General features: G+C 45.6%; 1 protein-coding gene across 1 annotated transcript in view; it reads right to left on the reverse strand.

Annotated features, from left to right (window-relative positions):
- The window catches only part of KCTD17 (potassium channel tetramerization domain containing 17), a 99781-nt gene extending 83803 nt beyond the window's left edge, over positions 1 to 15978 (reverse strand). Inside the window, exons 1-3 of the mRNA XM_068251940.1 lie at positions 15580 to 15978; positions 13907 to 14015; positions 4828 to 4913 (exon numbers count right to left, since the gene is read on the reverse strand). Of these exons, the coding sequence (XP_068108041.1) occupies positions 4828 to 4913; positions 13907 to 14015; positions 15580 to 15768 (384 nt within the window). The 5' untranslated portion in view covers positions 15769 to 15978. The remainder of the gene's footprint in view (positions 1 to 4827; positions 4914 to 13906; positions 14016 to 15579) is intronic.
- Positions 15979 to 16840: the final 862 nt, after the last annotated feature.

Genomic DNA, 16840 nt, shown 5'->3' on the forward strand with positions numbered 1-16840 from the left:
TTTAAATACTATACAATGGTGATCTTCCATATTAACTTTTTATGTTTTGGGGGATTTTGACATTTAGGGGTTAGAGAAAACACCTACACACTGACTGCATCTCTATTGATTCATTAACACAGTGACATAGTGGCACATAAGATAATATTTTCTAAAAAATTGTCCATGAAGAAAAAGGACTATGCTCACCTCTACCATGGCAGTCGCAGCGCTAACAGGGACCTAGTGTTCTGATCCGCTGCTGCTGATTTTCCAGTGACAGTAATGGTTTCTGGTAAGGACTTCCACAGCCCCACCCATAACAAGCATAGCCCTACCCATGACAAGTGTGGCTATAAGTACACCTGCTCCAGAGGCGTGGCTCTCTACTAGAAGGAGGGAGGGTACGATGTTAGGGGCCCCTCATCCCTGGGTTCCACCGCCACTGTAAGGGTTGCTTCTCCATCCACTCTGGATTACAGTGAAACAGACAGAAGGTGGAAGTACATTTTTTTGTGGGAATTTATGGCCACATTTGCTGCCCCCTTTTTGGGGAAGGAGGGGGGGGGGGGTTGCGTAAACCTATTTTTTCATCTGAAAAAATTGCAAAACTTCACAAAAACAGTGGAGAAGTCAGCAGTAAAAGGCAGACACTTCTGTTGAGACGACATGAAAGAGACGGTCGATATGTCAGATAAAGGAAACCTGTTCAATATCAGCCAAGTTTTCACCAGCCCAGTACTCCCGCCAGTACTCCCAGATCATTGATTTTACGTTTCCTTTCTCCTATCAGTTCTCTGAGAAATATCATCTCATTTAACCCATAAATTCTGCTTGCAGACATTTGTTTTATTGCCATAATAACATGCTACACCTTCACGATAAGAACAGGTCTGTTCAACATACGAGAGACGCAGAAGCGGTCTACTGCTGGAGAAACCAGGGGAGAGCAACCTGCAGACTATGAGGACAGGAATGGTGTTATACGGCACTATGTGAAATGCTTCAGTTATAGTCCTAAGTGGAATAGTTCTCTCTAATGCTTCTGTAGTAGGTACCCACATGAAGACTGCAGAAGATGGAACAGGGAACCTTCTACGACCTGACAAATGCTTGTTCCCTGATGATCCATCTTCTGCCGTGGGCAGGATCGGACTGGGACACTGGGGGCCCACCAAAGAGATTTTAACCTGGGGCCCACACATCCCATGATTGCAGTGAAAAAAGGGCGTGACCATGCACCGGAAGGTGGGTGTGGTCATGCTGTATTATAGACAGGACCAAATGTACATGATATTAGCAGCATTGTAATTCAGAGACACTGCTGCCCAGCAAAACTTTGCATAAAGTCCCCTCCTTCCATATAAAGTAATGTCCTACTTTGCAGAGGTTGCGACCGCATCGGGGCCCTTGGACCAAAGAGGCCCAGAAGGGCCCTCCCTCAACTACAGTATTGCATCTCTATTGGTCCTGTCACTGTGCTCATAATAATCACTTCTATACATATTTTGAACAGTGGTAATCATTAACAAGCTATTTCCCATCCCCTTCTTGCCCCTCTGACACTGTAGTTGCCATTGGCAGGTTTTGGTGCGTCGTATCAATTGTTATGTATAGAGTGCTTGGGGGGCCCAATTGTAAAATTTGCATCGAGGCCTACAGCTCCTTAGCTATGCCACTGCTCTCAGCATGAGTGATTACAGCACTGAGAAGAGAATTTTTGTGCTGCGGGCAGCAATTGGAGCTCTGTCAGACAAGGAGGGGGGGGCCACCAGAGACCTGGAGGCGGGGCCCACCGAGGGAAAACACTGTACTACTGTGGCCCAGTCCGACCCTGGCCGTGGTACGATGGCACACAACGGGTGAAACACGATCACGGTACTTTTGTACAGAGGTCTATGGCAATCGGAACAATCTGATCCGCCGTGACGGTCATTTAAAGATGAGCGATCGCTGCAGGTGGATGCATCCTGCAAAATCACAAGGCTTTGCCAAATGATGCCGCGAAAATTCCGCGTCGTGGGTATGGGCCTGTAAATCGTCCTTGAGACCCCTAACCGGTTCAGTAAATTTTACTTTGAATTGGAGCTCTCCACTTCAGAACAGTTGTAAAAGGCGCCAGTCACATTCTATTGCACACCATGGCCACACAAGCACCCTCTATTTGTAGCCGCAGTTTGCATGGTGGGTCATCCAGTGCCGGCTATATTATCGAGCAATTTTTTCACCAGGACTCTAGCGGATAGGGTTAAGCACTGCTGGAGGGGGGCTTCTTTAGTGTGAGGTGTTGGCGATCCTTTTAGCGTATGTGGAGACCCTTAGTGTTAGGCATTGGGGGTGGGGTTAGGCCTCGATCACATCAGGGCCGTTTCTGTGCGCTTTTCACAGTGTATTGCCCTGTACGTTCTGCAAGGTATTGATTTTCCTATGTAATTAAATGTGCCTCGTTCACATCTATGCGCTGCGCTGAGCAGCGTTACAAAAAACGTAGTATTGCATGCATTTCTGTGCGTTGATTTGTAAAGCACACATCAATGCAATTGAATGGGTGCACTTCTTTAGCACAAAGAAGCACATAGAAGCGCATGCGTTTTTTTACCCTTTATTAAAAAAAAAACACATTTTTATATGAAAACAAAGCTTTATTGACAACAGCTACTGTTACAATAAACAAAACATGCTTAAAAAAAGGGCAATGCAACACACTGAAATGCGCACTAAAGCACACACAATCGCATGCTTTTTTTTATCATGCTCTTTTACACGTTTTTCAATGCACCCAATGTGAATGAGGCCTTAGGGTTAGGCACCACCAGGGGTGATCTTAAAGGGAACCAGAGCTGAAAAAATAAAGATTTTATACATACTGTACCTGGGGCTTCCTCCAGCCCCATACGCGCTGATCGATCCCACGCCGCCATCCTCCTCGGGCCGCAGCTACGAGAACCGGCTCCCCGCTCTGCCGTCAGTCGGAGCCAGTCTGAGCGTAAGGGAAGTGCGCTCTTTGCGTATCTCTGCAGCAGTGTATGGAGAGATAGGTAGAGGGCGAACTTCTCCAGCGTAGCTGGCTCAGATGACGTCAGCGACGAGACCCGGTTCTCGTAGTTGCAGGCAGCGGAGGACGGCGGCGTGGGATCGATCAGCGCGTATGGGGCTGGAGGAAGCCCCAGGTATGTATAACTGCTTTTTCATTTTTTCAGCTAGGGTACATCTCTGGTACCCTTTAAAGTTAGGCATCGCTAGAGGGTGGGGGGGGCTCTGTGTCAGAGTAACGGCAGGTCATAGTGAAATATCAGTAAATATTACCAATATTTTACTTCTATTTACTATCATTTTCTGGCAAGTCCTTCTTGCCTAAGATCAGAAATAATCAGATTGTTGCCCTTTGTCTATGAGTCGCTCAGAGCTGAGTCATGTGACTGACACTTCCAAAGGAAATTTCTCTGGAATAGCCGCATCAAATATAAGATGTGTGTGAGTTGTCTCAGTAAAACAATTGTAAATAGAAGTAAAAATGTTTGTACGATCTTTTGATCAATTTTATCTCTTAACCTCCCTGGCGGTAACCCCGAACGTAGTTCGGGGTAAGCCGCGCAGGAGGTTTTCTCCGGCCCTGCCCGGCCGATTTGTTTAATTTTTTTTTTTGCTAAACGCAGCTAGCACTGTGCTAGCTGCGTCAGCACACCGATCGCCGCCGCCCCGCGCTCGATCGCCGCTATCCGTCGCGCCGTGCGCCCCCCCCCAGACCCCGTGCGCTGCCTGGCCAATCAGTGCCAGGCAGCGCTGAGGGGTGGTTCGGGACTCCCAATGACGTCCCGACGTTGGTGACGCCATGGCGACGGGGGCGACGGGGGAAGCCCTCCAGGAAATCCCGTTCTTTGAACGGGATTTCCTGATCGAAGCGGGCGGGGGGATGCCGCTGAGCAGCGGCTATCATGTAGCGAGCCCTGGGCTCGCTACATGATATAAGAAAAAAAAAAAACTGCTCTGCTGCCTCCTGGCGGATTTTTTTTATACCGCCAGGAGGGTTAATAGCGATCAAAAGGTTGTCGGCGGATTTTAAATGCAGTTAAATGAAATGTATCCTTACCCATCAGTATTGCGGCTGTCATATGGGGGGCGGGATAAATACTCAGCCAAAGTGATGCGCCAGGACAGATCCCTCGCCGAGCCATCAGGGGGTATCGGGGGCTGCCGTACACACACTGGATTCTCGGCAAAGGCAAAGTCGTTATTGGCCGCCTTGGCTGGGTATCATCTGGCATGTGTACAGGCCTTGAAAGGTGACCAGATGAACATGTATAAATACATCAGAGGGTAATACAAAAGCTTGGTAGATGAGCTTTTTGTCCCTAGGGTTGTATAAAGGACAAGAAGACTTTTTGGGGCATTATTTGTTTAATGCGCTACCTGGCTGGCTGGATTTGCAATCTTGATTTCATGCAGTTAGCACTCTATAAATTGTCCAAACTCCTCCCCTATCTCATCATCACCCAAAGAAGGTAGCCTGTCAGGAGGTAGTCAGGGAGGAACTGGGAGGAGTTATCGACCTTCCTGTGAGCACTCAGCTGACCCCGCCCATAAATGGGAGAGGAGGGAGGAGGTGGGTGGGATCAGGTGATGGTGTTGTGCCAAGTAAAGGCACCCATTTTGCTGGCAGCTCTATACTTTGAGCACAGATCTCTGGCTCATGTGACTGAATTTCCCAAAGGGAATTTCAGTGGAATAGCTGCATCAAAGATGAAAATTGTATTGGTATAGCCCTTTCTTTATCTTTACAAACAAGAACAATGGAATATGCGAGAGGGTAAATGAGGGGGTTAAATGTAAGTTTGGGGTTTTCCTCACCTTACTGGCTTCCACTTCCTCCATCTTCTCGTGAATTAATTTCACCAGCGAAGCGATGTTATAAAACTCCGCCTCTTCTAACACTCCTGGAGAGGGAAACGTGGATAATAAATAAAATAATTATTGTGTCTGACATCTCTGTTACTTAAAAATACACTTTCCTTTTTCCGTAACTAGTTGCCAGTAACAACATGCACGGACTAGGGGCGGGTCAACGACATGCTAATGATTCTGAGTTAGTGAAAATATTATGCTTGTTTTATGCAAATGAATGCAGCTTGGAAATTGACTGATCTAATGCAACAGCTTATGCATTTGATTGGCTGGCTGCTCTTTGCAGTCAGCATACATTTCCATAAAATTAGCATAACATTTGCATCCACTTGTTAACACCTCATTGACCATCACAAGCAAGTGGCAGGTCTCAAGGTGCGTACACACATGCGACTATAGTCGTTTGAAACGATCGTTCCCCGACCATTTCAAACGACGATCATTTAAAAAAAAGGTGCCAACGACCAGTAAGTCTAACGACGGACGAGCTAGATCGTTAAAACCGAACAATCTAGCTTGGCGGATTTATCCCAACGATGATCGTTTGCAAAAGTAGTACATCATTGGAAACGTTCGTACTAGGCTTAACATGCGCATTTCGCTATTTCTCCATGGAACTTTTCATTTTTATGCGCAGGCGCAATAGTTGCTTTATGTGATGTAACGTTCATTCTAATGATCAGATCGTTACACACTTTTAAAAACTAACTTTACTTAGGTCGTTCTTTCCTTAATTAAAAGTTCGTTCGTCGTTCACAATGAACGATCGTTGTTGCATGTGTGTACGTAGCTTGAGGATAGCTGCTCTGCTCCAGTCCTTAGCATGATACACGTTAAAAGACAGGGATGGCTCTAGCTACTACGGGGCCCCGAGGCAAAAGTAACCTGGGGGCCGCCATGAACGAGGTGAGTGTGTGCCTGTCCCCACTGTCTCCATAAGGCTGCGGGGGGAAGAAGGGGGTGCGCTGGGGGGAGGGGCCTCAGCCACAAAATTAAGTGGTTTTATGGGGACCCCTATAGATGCTGGGGCCCTGGGACAATGGCCCCCTTTGCCCCTATGATTTTGCCCTGTTTAAAGAGTCCCTGTAGTGACATAGCAGAATGCAGGAAAGAGGCGCTGTAGTGACATATAGCAGAATGCAGTAAAGAGGCCCTGTAGTGACATATAGCAGAATGCGGTAAAGAGGCCCTGTAGTGAAATATAGTAGAATGCAGTAAAGAGGCCCTGTAGTGACATATAGCAGAATGCAGTAAAGAGGCCCTGTAGTGACATATAGCAGAATGCAGTAAAGAGGCCCTGTAGTGATATATAGGAGAATGCAGTAAAGAGGCCCTGTAGTGACATATAGCGGTATACAAAAAAGAGGCCCTGTAGTGACATATAGCAGAATGCAGTAAAGAGGCCCTGTAGTGACATATATCAGAATGCAGTAAAGAGGCCCTGTAGTGACATATAGCAGAATGCAGTAAAGAGGCCCTGTAGTGACATATAGTAGAATGCAGTAAAGAGGCCCTGTAGTGACATATAGCAGAATACAGTAAAGAGGCCCTGTAGTGACATATAGCAGAATGCGGTAAAGAGGCCCTGTAGTGACATATAGTAGAATGCAGTAAGGAGGCCCTGTAGTGACATATAGCAGAATGCAGTAAAGAGGCCCTGTAGTGACATATAGCAGAATGCAGTAAAGAGGCCCTGTAGTGACATATAGCAGAATGCAGTAAAGAGGCCCTGTAGTGACGTAAAGCAGAATGCAGTAAAGAGGCCCTGTAGTGACATAGCAGAATGCAGGAAAGAGGCGCTGTAGTGACATATAGCAGAATGCAGTAAAGAGGCCCTGTAGTGACATATAGCAGAATGCAGTAAAGAGGCCCTGTAGTGACGTATAGCAGAATGCAGTAAAGAGGCCCTGTAGTGACGTATAGCAGAATGCAGTAAAGAGGCCCTGTAGTGACATAGCAGAATGCAGTAAAGAGGCCCTGTAGTGACATATAGCAGAATGCAGTAAAGAGGCCCTGTAGTGACATATAGCAGAATGCAGTAAAGAGGCCCTGTAGTGACGTATAGCAGAATGCAGTAAAGAGGCCCTGCAGTGACATATAGCAGAATGCAGTAAAGAGGCCTTGTAGTGACATATTGCAGAATGCAGTAAAGAGTCCCTGTAGTGACATAGCAGAATGCAGGAAAGAGGCGCTGTAGTGACATATAGTAGAATGCAGTAAAGAGGCCCTGTAGTGACATATAGCAGAATACAGTAAAGAGGCCCTGTAGTGACATATAGCAGAATGCAGTAAAGAGGCCCTGTAGTGACATATAGCAGAATGCAGTAAAGAGGCCCTGTAGTGACATATAGCAGAATGCAGTAAAGAGGCCCTGTAGTGACATATAGCAGAATGCAGTAAAGAGGCCCTGTAGTGACATATAGCAGAATGCAGTAAAGAGGCCCTGTAGTGACATATAGCAGAATGCAGTAAAGAGGTCCTGTAGTGACATATAGTAGAATGCAGTAAAGAGGCCCTGTAGTGACATATAGTAGAATGCAGTAAATAGGCCCTGTAGTGACCTATAGCAGGATGCAGTAAAGAGGCCCTGTAGTGACCTATAGCAAAATGCAGTAAAGAGGCCCTGTAGTGGCATATAGCAGAATGCAGTAAAGAGGCCTTGTAGTGACATATTGCAGAATGCAGTAAAGAGTCCCTGTAGTGACATATAGCAGAATGCAGGAAAGAGGCGCTGTAGTGACATATAGCAGAATGCAGTAAAGAGGCCCTGTAGTGACATATAGCAGAATGCAGTAAAGAGGCCCTGTAGTGACATATAGCAGAATGCAGTAAGGAGGCCCTGTAGTGACATATAGCAGAATGCAGTAAAGAGGCCCTGTAGTGACATATAGCAGAATGCAGTAAAGAGGCCCTGTAGTGACATGTAGTAGAATGCACTAAAGAGGCCCTGTAGTGACATATAGCGGAATACAGTAAAGAGGCCATGTAGTTACATAGAGCAGAATGCAGTAAAGAGGCCCTGTAGTGACATCTAGCAGAATGCAGTAAAGAGGCCCTATAGTGACATATAGTAGAATGCAGTAAAGAGGCCCTGTAGTAACATATAGCAGAATGCAGTAAAGAGGCCCTGTAGTGACATATAGCAGAATGCGGTAAAGAGGCCCTGTAGTGACATATAGTAGAATGCAGTAAGGAGGCCCTGTAGTGACATATAGCAGAATGCAGTAAAGAGGCCCTGTAGTGACATATAGCAGAATGCAGTAAAGAGGCCCAGGAGCAAAGTTCAGACAAGATGACCACCACTGTTCCTCAGAGTGGCAGCATGCTCCCATGAAGGTGGAATTTGGAGGAATGAGGGAGGAGTCCCTGGCAAACACTTTTGACTGATCCCCATCTTTGGGTGAAGTCTCAGGTCCAGCCCAGGGGCTGGACAGGGGGCGGTTAATCCCCTGGGTGGGTTCCTGGTGACCACCAAATATGACATTTTCTACATCCCGGCTTACGCTTCCCGCACACACTTAACGGCCACAAATTCATGTTCCTCAGAATATGACAGTTCATATGACATCAAACTTGGGTGCTTTTGCACGCCTGGTTACGAAATAGCGGAATACCTCGGGTTCTGGGTATGTCAGTGGCCTCATACCTCTCATATGAACGGTATTCCTAAAACATGCTAAAAATCATACAACACATGCATTTCAATCTGCCCCTGCTGGAGCCAGCCTTCATGCTGTCTCTAGCTTCCTTTGGCTCTCCCTGGATGAAAGTACTTTTGGTGTGTTAATTAACATCTGAGTGAGATCAGCTCCTACAAACTCTGACACCTCTGCTAAGGCCCAGATCCCAGTCATATGCTAATTAACAAGTCACAGGCACAAGGCTTCATGAAAAGAGGCTATGAAGCTAGATTTCCCAAAAGAAGAACCCCAGGTTGACAGACTGCTACCCCCCTAGACATAAGATTCCGATCTGGCAACGCAACGACAATCGATGCAGGAAGCTGATTGCGTTTTCTGGTCTCACGGCTCGTCCGTCAGTGCCTCTTTAATTAATTTTGTTCTGCAGGTACGGCGAGTTGAGATTTAAATATCAGCATTTAAAGGTTAGTATTTGATATTAGGCGGTATTTTTAGCACATTGAACTACAAAGCTAGAAAATGTGGGTTTCAATAATAACTGAGATGAGTCACTCCAGCTAAAGAATACAGATTTATCGCAGGAAGAAGCAAATTACATAATTATAAATGAATGCGCACAAGCTCACAATCATAAGGCGTAGTTAAAGTGGAGCTGAACTCTTGCACAGGACAGAAGGAAAACAGAGACATGCATCCTGGGGTCTACATGAAAAGGGCGCCGGTAAAAAAGGGCGCCTGGTGGAGCCCATATATACCAACTTCGGCTACAAAAAAGGCGCCTGGTGTAGCCCATATAAAAACTTCGGCTACAAAAAAGGCACCTGGTGTAGCCCATATAAAAACTTCGGCTACAAAAAAACTCCGGGATGTGTAAATTACTATTCCCCCTCCAGGTCGCCATGGATAGTGGGGGAATGAAATAATTCGGCTTACAGTGCTTGTAGCCCATATAAAAACATAGGCTACAAAAAAAATGCAATAATATGGGCTACAAAGGGGCGCCCTACTGTAGCCGAAAACCTTGTAGCCGAAAAAATATGGGCTACAAAGGGGCGCCCTACTGTAGCCGAAAACCTTGTAGCCGAAAAAATATGGCCTACAAAGGGGAGCCCGCTTGTAGCCTATATCAAAACTCGGGCGCCCTTTTCTACACCTTGTAGCCCATATTTCCAGAAATAACATTGATGTCTATGGCGGCGCCCTTTTTATACAGGCAGCTCGGGTGCTTTTTTCAACCGATCCCGCATCCTGTTTAGAGAGTTTAGCCTGTCTAATTCCCCCTCATCTCTGACTATTCACAAGTTATAATTTGATCTCTCTGCTGTGTCAGCTCAGGCATCTCCCCTGCAACGACAGAGCAGCTAATTTGTAAATACAGGATGTTAACAATATGTCTGCTTCCATGAAAGCAGGAAGTAGACACACTGCAGATTTATTGCAGGTTTTGTATCAGTTGTAATAAAGAAATTATTTTCTTTAAAGGTTACTATGCTGTTGCTTATCTTTCAAGTCCTCTTTAACCACTTCACCACTGAGGGGTTTTACCCCGTGAGCACCAGAGCAATTTTCACCTTTCAGCGCTCCTTCCATTCATTCGTCTATAACTTTATTATTACTTATCACAATGAAATGAACTATATCTTGTTTTTTTCGCTACCAATTAGGCTTTCTTTAGGTGGGACATTATGCCAAGAATTATTTTATTCTTAATGTGTTTTAATGGGAAAATAGGAAAAAATGTGGGGGGAAAAAATCATTATTTTTCAGTTTTCAGCCATTATAGTTTTTAAATAATGCATGCTACTGTAATTAAAACCCATGAAATGTATTTGCCCATTTGTCCCGGTTATTACACCGATTAAATTATGTCCCTATCACAATGTTTGGCGCCAATATTTTATTTGGGAATAAAGATGCATTTTTTTTCATTTTTGCGTCCATCCCTAATTACAAGCCCGTAGTTTATAAAGTAACAGTGTTATACCCTCCTGACATAAATATTTTGAAAGTTCAGTCCCTAAGGTAACTATATTAAATGACTCCTTATCCTGTTGGGAATCTGGCTGGCGTCGTACCTACTTCCCCACTCCTGTGCAACCATCTCCTCTTGTATTTCCGGAAAATGGGAAATTTGCGGTAGTATTGGACCAATCAGAGAATCTGGTGATTTATCATGTAAATCGGACAACCACAGAAATTTTAGGCCAATCAGAAGACTTGAAAATACTTGGTAGTGTTTGAGTCTTGTGATCGGTCTATAATTACTGCAGCAATCCAATTTTGGGGAAACATTTGGCATTCTCTGATTGGTTCAATGCTTCTTCTGAGTTCTGTTCTGAGTTCTGTGATTGGGCAGAAATGACCATGTGGAGGAAATCCAATTTCTGAATGGCAATCTCCGATTTTCACTGCTAAAAGCTGATTTCCGATCAGAAAATTGGAAATTTTCATTCCGACAGGAATTTCCAACTATCCCTAGTTATAGTACATAGCAAGGAAATGAGCAGCGCTACTTAAAAACAGACTAGTGCCTACCTGCAAAAGAGGGCAAGCCCCACTTGTGGGATCGAATACACACCGAGCATACACATGACCTGTCTACCACTGGAGGATGTTGGTTTCCTGTAACAGCTTGCATGCAACCCATTAAGTACTCGTCAATCCTCCATAGGAGGGGCCTAACACTAACTAAATCCTAACCTATGTATATGCATAGCCTGGGTGCGCTACCAAGTAAAATTGAAAAAGCGAAAATTGCGCAAAAGGTGGATCAGCGCAACACCAGGCCGCCTCCGAATGGCCTCCAATCAGAGATGCGCTGAGCCCCCCCAGGAACTACAAACACACCTTGAACCCAAACAGAAGCTCTGCAGTTCCTGGGGGGGCTCAGCGCATCTCTGATTGGAGGCCATTCGGAGGCGGCCTGGTGTTGCGCTGATCCATCATTTGCGCAATTTTCGATTTTTCAATTTTACTTGGTAGCGCACCCAGGCTATGCATATACATAGGTTAGGATTTAGTTAGTGTTAGGCTCCTCCCATGGAGGATTGACTTCTTCGCAGTGGGAGGGACGAGTACTTAATAGGTTGCATGCAAGCTGTTACAGGAAACTAACATCCTCCTCCAGTGGTAGACAGGTCATGTGTATGCTCGGTGTGTATTCGACCCCAAAAGTGGGGCTTGCACTCTTTTGCAGGTAGGCACTTGCCTGTTTTTAAGTAGCGCTGCTCATTTCCTTGCTATGTACTAATTTAATTTGTTTTTGGTCAGCTGCTCCCACTTAACAGCCATGCTTTTGGTGTATATGCAGAGCTATCCCTAGTTATAAGCAGGGCCTGCGCTACCATAGAGGCAAAAGGGGCATTTGCCCCAGGGGGCCCCCGACCTCTGCTGAGGCCCCCGCAGCGCTGACCCTGCTCCATTGTGCCTGCTCCCCCCACTCCCCGGGGTCATAGAGTGGCAGGGAGACAGCGTGTCTCAGAGTGTAGCCGCTGCCCGTCTGCTCACCCACCGGGACTAATAGGTATTTATGGCTGCTTGCAGGGCCCCGGGGAGCAGAGGGGTAATAGCAGGGGGAGGGGGAAAAGCTTTGCGCTGGGGGGCCCCAACGCTATAGTTTGCCACAGGGCTCATTAAACCGGCCCTGGTTATAAGGTTTAATGTCCAAACAACTATTCTACTTACAACAGTTACTAAAAAGAATCCCTGTTCAATGCTTTTTCCTGTTGCATAAAAATAATCTATTATAAATTGGATGGTTGCTGTTCCTGGACAATAAAGTTTGCTATATTGTAAGAGGAAATATCTTTCTGACTGGTCTTTAGGGACCATAGGAGGTGCTGTAATTTCCACAAGTCCAGGAGAGGCAAGAGGACAAGGCAGGGGCGAAGTGAAGGGATGGAGTGGAATAGAGATTTTGGGATGACTGCAAAAAATGGACAGCAAAAACTCAAACTGACTAGGAATAGCAGCAAGGGGGCAGGAGGATTAGAGTCCTTTCATATAGGCTGCTGAACTGCGCGCTGAGTCAGCAGTTACCAGGCAGCAGTGAGCAGTTACCAGGCAGCAGTGAGCAGTCACCAGGCAGCAGTGAGCAGTCACCAGGCAGCAGTGAGCTGTCACCAGGCAGCAGTGAGCAGTCACCAGGCAGCAGTGAGCAGTTACCAGGCAGCAGTGAGCAGTCACCAGGCAGCAGTGAGCAGTCACCAGGCAGCAGTGAGCAGATACCAGGCAGCAGTGAGCAGATACCAGGCAGCAGTGAGCAGATACCAGGCAGCAGTGAGCAGTCACCAGGCAGCAGTGAGCAGTCACCAGGCAGCAGTGAGCAGTCACCAGGCAGCAGTGAGCAGTCACCAGGCAGCAGTGAGCAGTCACCAGGCAGCAGTGAGCAGATACCAGGCAGCAGTGAGCAGATACCAGGCAGCAGTGAGCAGATACCAGGCAGCAGTGAGCAGTTACCAGGCAGCAGTGAGCAGTTACCAGGCAGCAGTGAGCAGGTACCAGGCAGCAGTGAGCAGTTGTAAGAGTCTAACAGTCTTTTCACTGCCTATCAACTACTTGTGTGGAAGAACCCTTGGGAACATTAATAGTTACTGGAAAGACACTGACACAGGGCAGTCTCCATGTTTAGGCGGGGTCGGGGTCCATGTAGTAATATTCACTACAAAATCTTGTCTGTTTCACAGTTGTGCTGCCTGAAGGCCCGAAGATCATGGCTAACCAATATTGGCGTCCGGCCTTGTCCCTTGTATGCAGAGATTTCACTGGATTTTCTGAATCTCGTAATATTATGTACAGTAGACTATGACATCTCTAAATTATCAAAACTATCTGCAATTTTGTATTTAGAAATATTTGTATTTAGAAATATTACCGGTATTGTTTTCATTTCTGCATTGTTTTTCCTGCAGTGTTTTACAAAGTGGTGTACCCCTCCAATATTTACTTCTGAGATTTTCTTTAGGATGCTATTTCTAAACCCATCCTTGTTAACTTCCTCTTGCCAACTAACCTAATTAATTGTAAGATGTTCCCCCAGGTGTTTTCTCAACATTACAACTTTCCCACCCTTTTGTTGCTCTGTTATAACTGTTAGAAATATGCAGCAAATTCAAAAACAAGCATACGTTTTTCATAAAAAAACACTATGTCTCAGTGTTCTCATTTCCTGTGCTATTTTCAACTAACTATACAGTATAATGATTTGCCAATCATCACATTTGTTTTTTAGTTGCATTTTAAACAGCATTTCACTTTATTTGAGTAAAAACACAAACACAACCCAGGAACAGGAATGAAGAAATTATACAAGAAACAATTTAGTCAGCTCTAAAGTGACCAAAGCAAAGCAGGAATCTGAGAAACAGAAAGGATGGTGGGATTACCTTCAATGGAAATGTTCTTGTCGATGACCAGCTTGCCATAACGCAAATACCGAAGGATGGCACCAAAGTATGATGGATCCCTGTCAATAAGAAATGCTCCCGTCTCATCCTAAAGAGAGAAAAATGTATGGACCGAGTTTCAGAACACAACAGACGGAGGCAAAGCTACCTAAGGTAAGCACAGAGGTAAGTCCATGCTGAATGCACATACCTCTGTGCCTTGTCTGTTCCTCTCCTGGTTTCGATGAACTTTGTAATCACTCCTTAAAAATGTAACTTTTGGCTAAAGTCAAATTTCCAGAAGAGGCAGCCTTGTGGAGATGTTCCCTTATATCACTCTCCCTTAAAGTGCACCCGAGGCACATTGTGGCCTATAAAAACAGATGTTTACATATGAAGAGGGAAGCCCCGCCCTTACCGTTGTCAAGTGGGACCTCTGGAGAGGGCGCAGATGTACTCCTGCAGGTGAAGCTGAGGCACAGTCACTCTCATGCACCATGCGGAGCGTGGACATGAACTTCAAGAGGGTCCCTGGCAGTGGTCTGGAGGACAGTATAAGGTGAACAGAGGCGCCTAAAGAGCAAACATAGATAAATCTTTTAAAACATGAGGAGGCAGTGGTGGACTTACCTCCTCCAAGTAGACACAAAAAAACATAGAACATTTATTGATACACTTCAGGGTTCTTTGCAACGCGTTTCACAGGTATGACCCTGTTTCATCAGGCCATTGGGGTAGGAGAATATGGCAAATGCAGGTCTCAGTCTGGGCCAAGCGCCTCTGGCCCAGACTGAGATCAATACATTTTCTATGTTTTAAACAGGAATACGTTTTTGTGTCTACTTGGAGGAGGCAAGTCCACCATTGCCTCTCAATGTTTTAAAGTTTTATCTATGTTTACTCTTTTGGCGCCTCTGTTCACCTTGTACTATACGAGTCCCCCCCTGGTGGAAGGGTGTTACCCCTTTCTTCTGATCTATGGAGAGCGACTTCTTTATCCTGAAAGGGGACAGGCTTAATCTCTCCATGTGCAGCTACAGTGGTTGCCTGAGCGGTAACCCTGGTTTGTGAGTATACAGATACTTACTCTATCATCAATTCATCCTTACCAGTACATATGACACTATATCGGGCTCTCTGTGTCATTCTTTATTTATTAGTGGTCTGGAGGAGGATAAAGAAAGCCTCTGGAGAATCCAGAGGCCTACCTCTTCCTAGGTAAAGATCTTTTTTTTTTTTAGGTCACAATCCACCTCAGGTTTTCTTTAAGGGGAGTAAATGGGATGGGGAAGAGGGGGGAATGGGAGGGGGATAGGAATATCGTAGCAAGCCCGCCTCTTCCTGTCTGAAAACTGGACTTTAGCAGAAAGTTATTGAAGTGATTACAGGGACCGGGGGTAAGGAGGAGTGAAACGGACAATGCACGGCGGTATGGGGATCCAGTATGAGCTGACTTCTATGCTTACCTTAGGTATCTTTGCCTCCTGCCAGGTATCCTTTAAATGAAAGTGATGTGTAAAGTTAAAAATAAAAAATGAAAGTATGCAAAGCACAGGATGTGCACTGAACACGTAAAGACAGACGTGAGATGACAGTGAAGAACCTGGAAAGAGGAGACAAGAATAGACAGATGGAGGAATGTACGTAGGAGGGACAAAGCCTGCCTGTCTCACCGTCTCAGACAGCAGCTTGGACTCCTGGCAGATCCGGCAGAGGAAGGAGTTGGGTTCTTGGCACAGCGTTTGTTTTGTGGTGAGGAAGACCGTGCCTCCCACGTTCAGACGTACCCACTTGCCCCCCTCGCTAGCTGCCTGCTGCATGCCAGCCTCTCTAGCAGCATTGCATGGTGGCATCTGCATCATCTTCCTCGCCGCGTCCCGATGTCATGAACCAGTCCCTGCCACGTCTCTCTATCCCCCGGAACAGCCCTCGGAAATTTCTCGGATGCTAAATAAGGTAAATAGGGTAATTACAGCTCCGACTACACTGAAGCAGCAACGTTATCTTTCCTACGGCTAATTAGTTTTTAGCATTAATTCCGTTGTTTGTCTCGAGTGCTGTAGAGGTTCATCCTCTCCCGTTGGCTCTGATCACCACACCCTTCCTCTCCGGGGACAGGTTGCCAGCCACAGGTATATTCTAGGATGATGCCTATCTCCCTGCCTCCCAGAGTCCCATCTGTCGCTGGATCAGGTTTCCACCACAACAAAACGAAGACAGGCGCCATCCTGGTCCCTCTAAATCTCATCTCATGATTGTGTTTTCTGAGCATGAGGGACGTACGGTTCACTTGGGATAGAAATTTGACTTCTGAATGTTTTCTTATTTCACATGAGACCAGAATCACGAGTTTGAAAAGGGTTTGGAAACTATTAATTAAAGGGAACCTAAAGTGAGAGGGATGGAGGCTGACATATTTGTTTAGTTTTGAAGAATACCCAAAGCGAAAATAAACTAATTAAATAAACAATTGTATCTATCTTCCTTCTACTAAAAAAATGACTTTTCCACAATTTTATTTTATGTTTAAATCTACTTTTTAAGTTTTAACTGTTTTATTGTTTTTGCTCAATGACACATTCATTGAAGTGTGCCAGAGCTAAAATCTATGAACTTTTGAGCCTTTTTATCTCTTTACTGCTCTCAGAAGCCATTTTCTGCTAGGAAAGTGTTTAATAGTTGGAATTTTTTATCAGTGAGGGTCACACTGTAGTCACTTCCTGTCTGTGTCAGGACTGAGTCAGCCACTTACATACCTGATATTTAACTATTTCCTGCAGAGAAAGAAAAAAAAGGAACACAGCACAGTTATTTGTGTGCTAGGCACTGTACATACACATGTCTATCGCACTTTTCTCCTGGTGGACTTAAAGCATTAGAGCTGCAGCCACTAGGACGCACTCTATTGTAAGTAGCAGTGTTAGGGAGTCTTGT

This window comes from Hyperolius riggenbachi, chromosome 9, assembly GCF_040937935.1.
Source record: "Hyperolius riggenbachi isolate aHypRig1 chromosome 9, aHypRig1.pri, whole genome shotgun sequence".
NCBI classification, from domain to species: Eukaryota; Metazoa; Chordata; class Amphibia; order Anura; family Hyperoliidae; genus Hyperolius; species Hyperolius riggenbachi.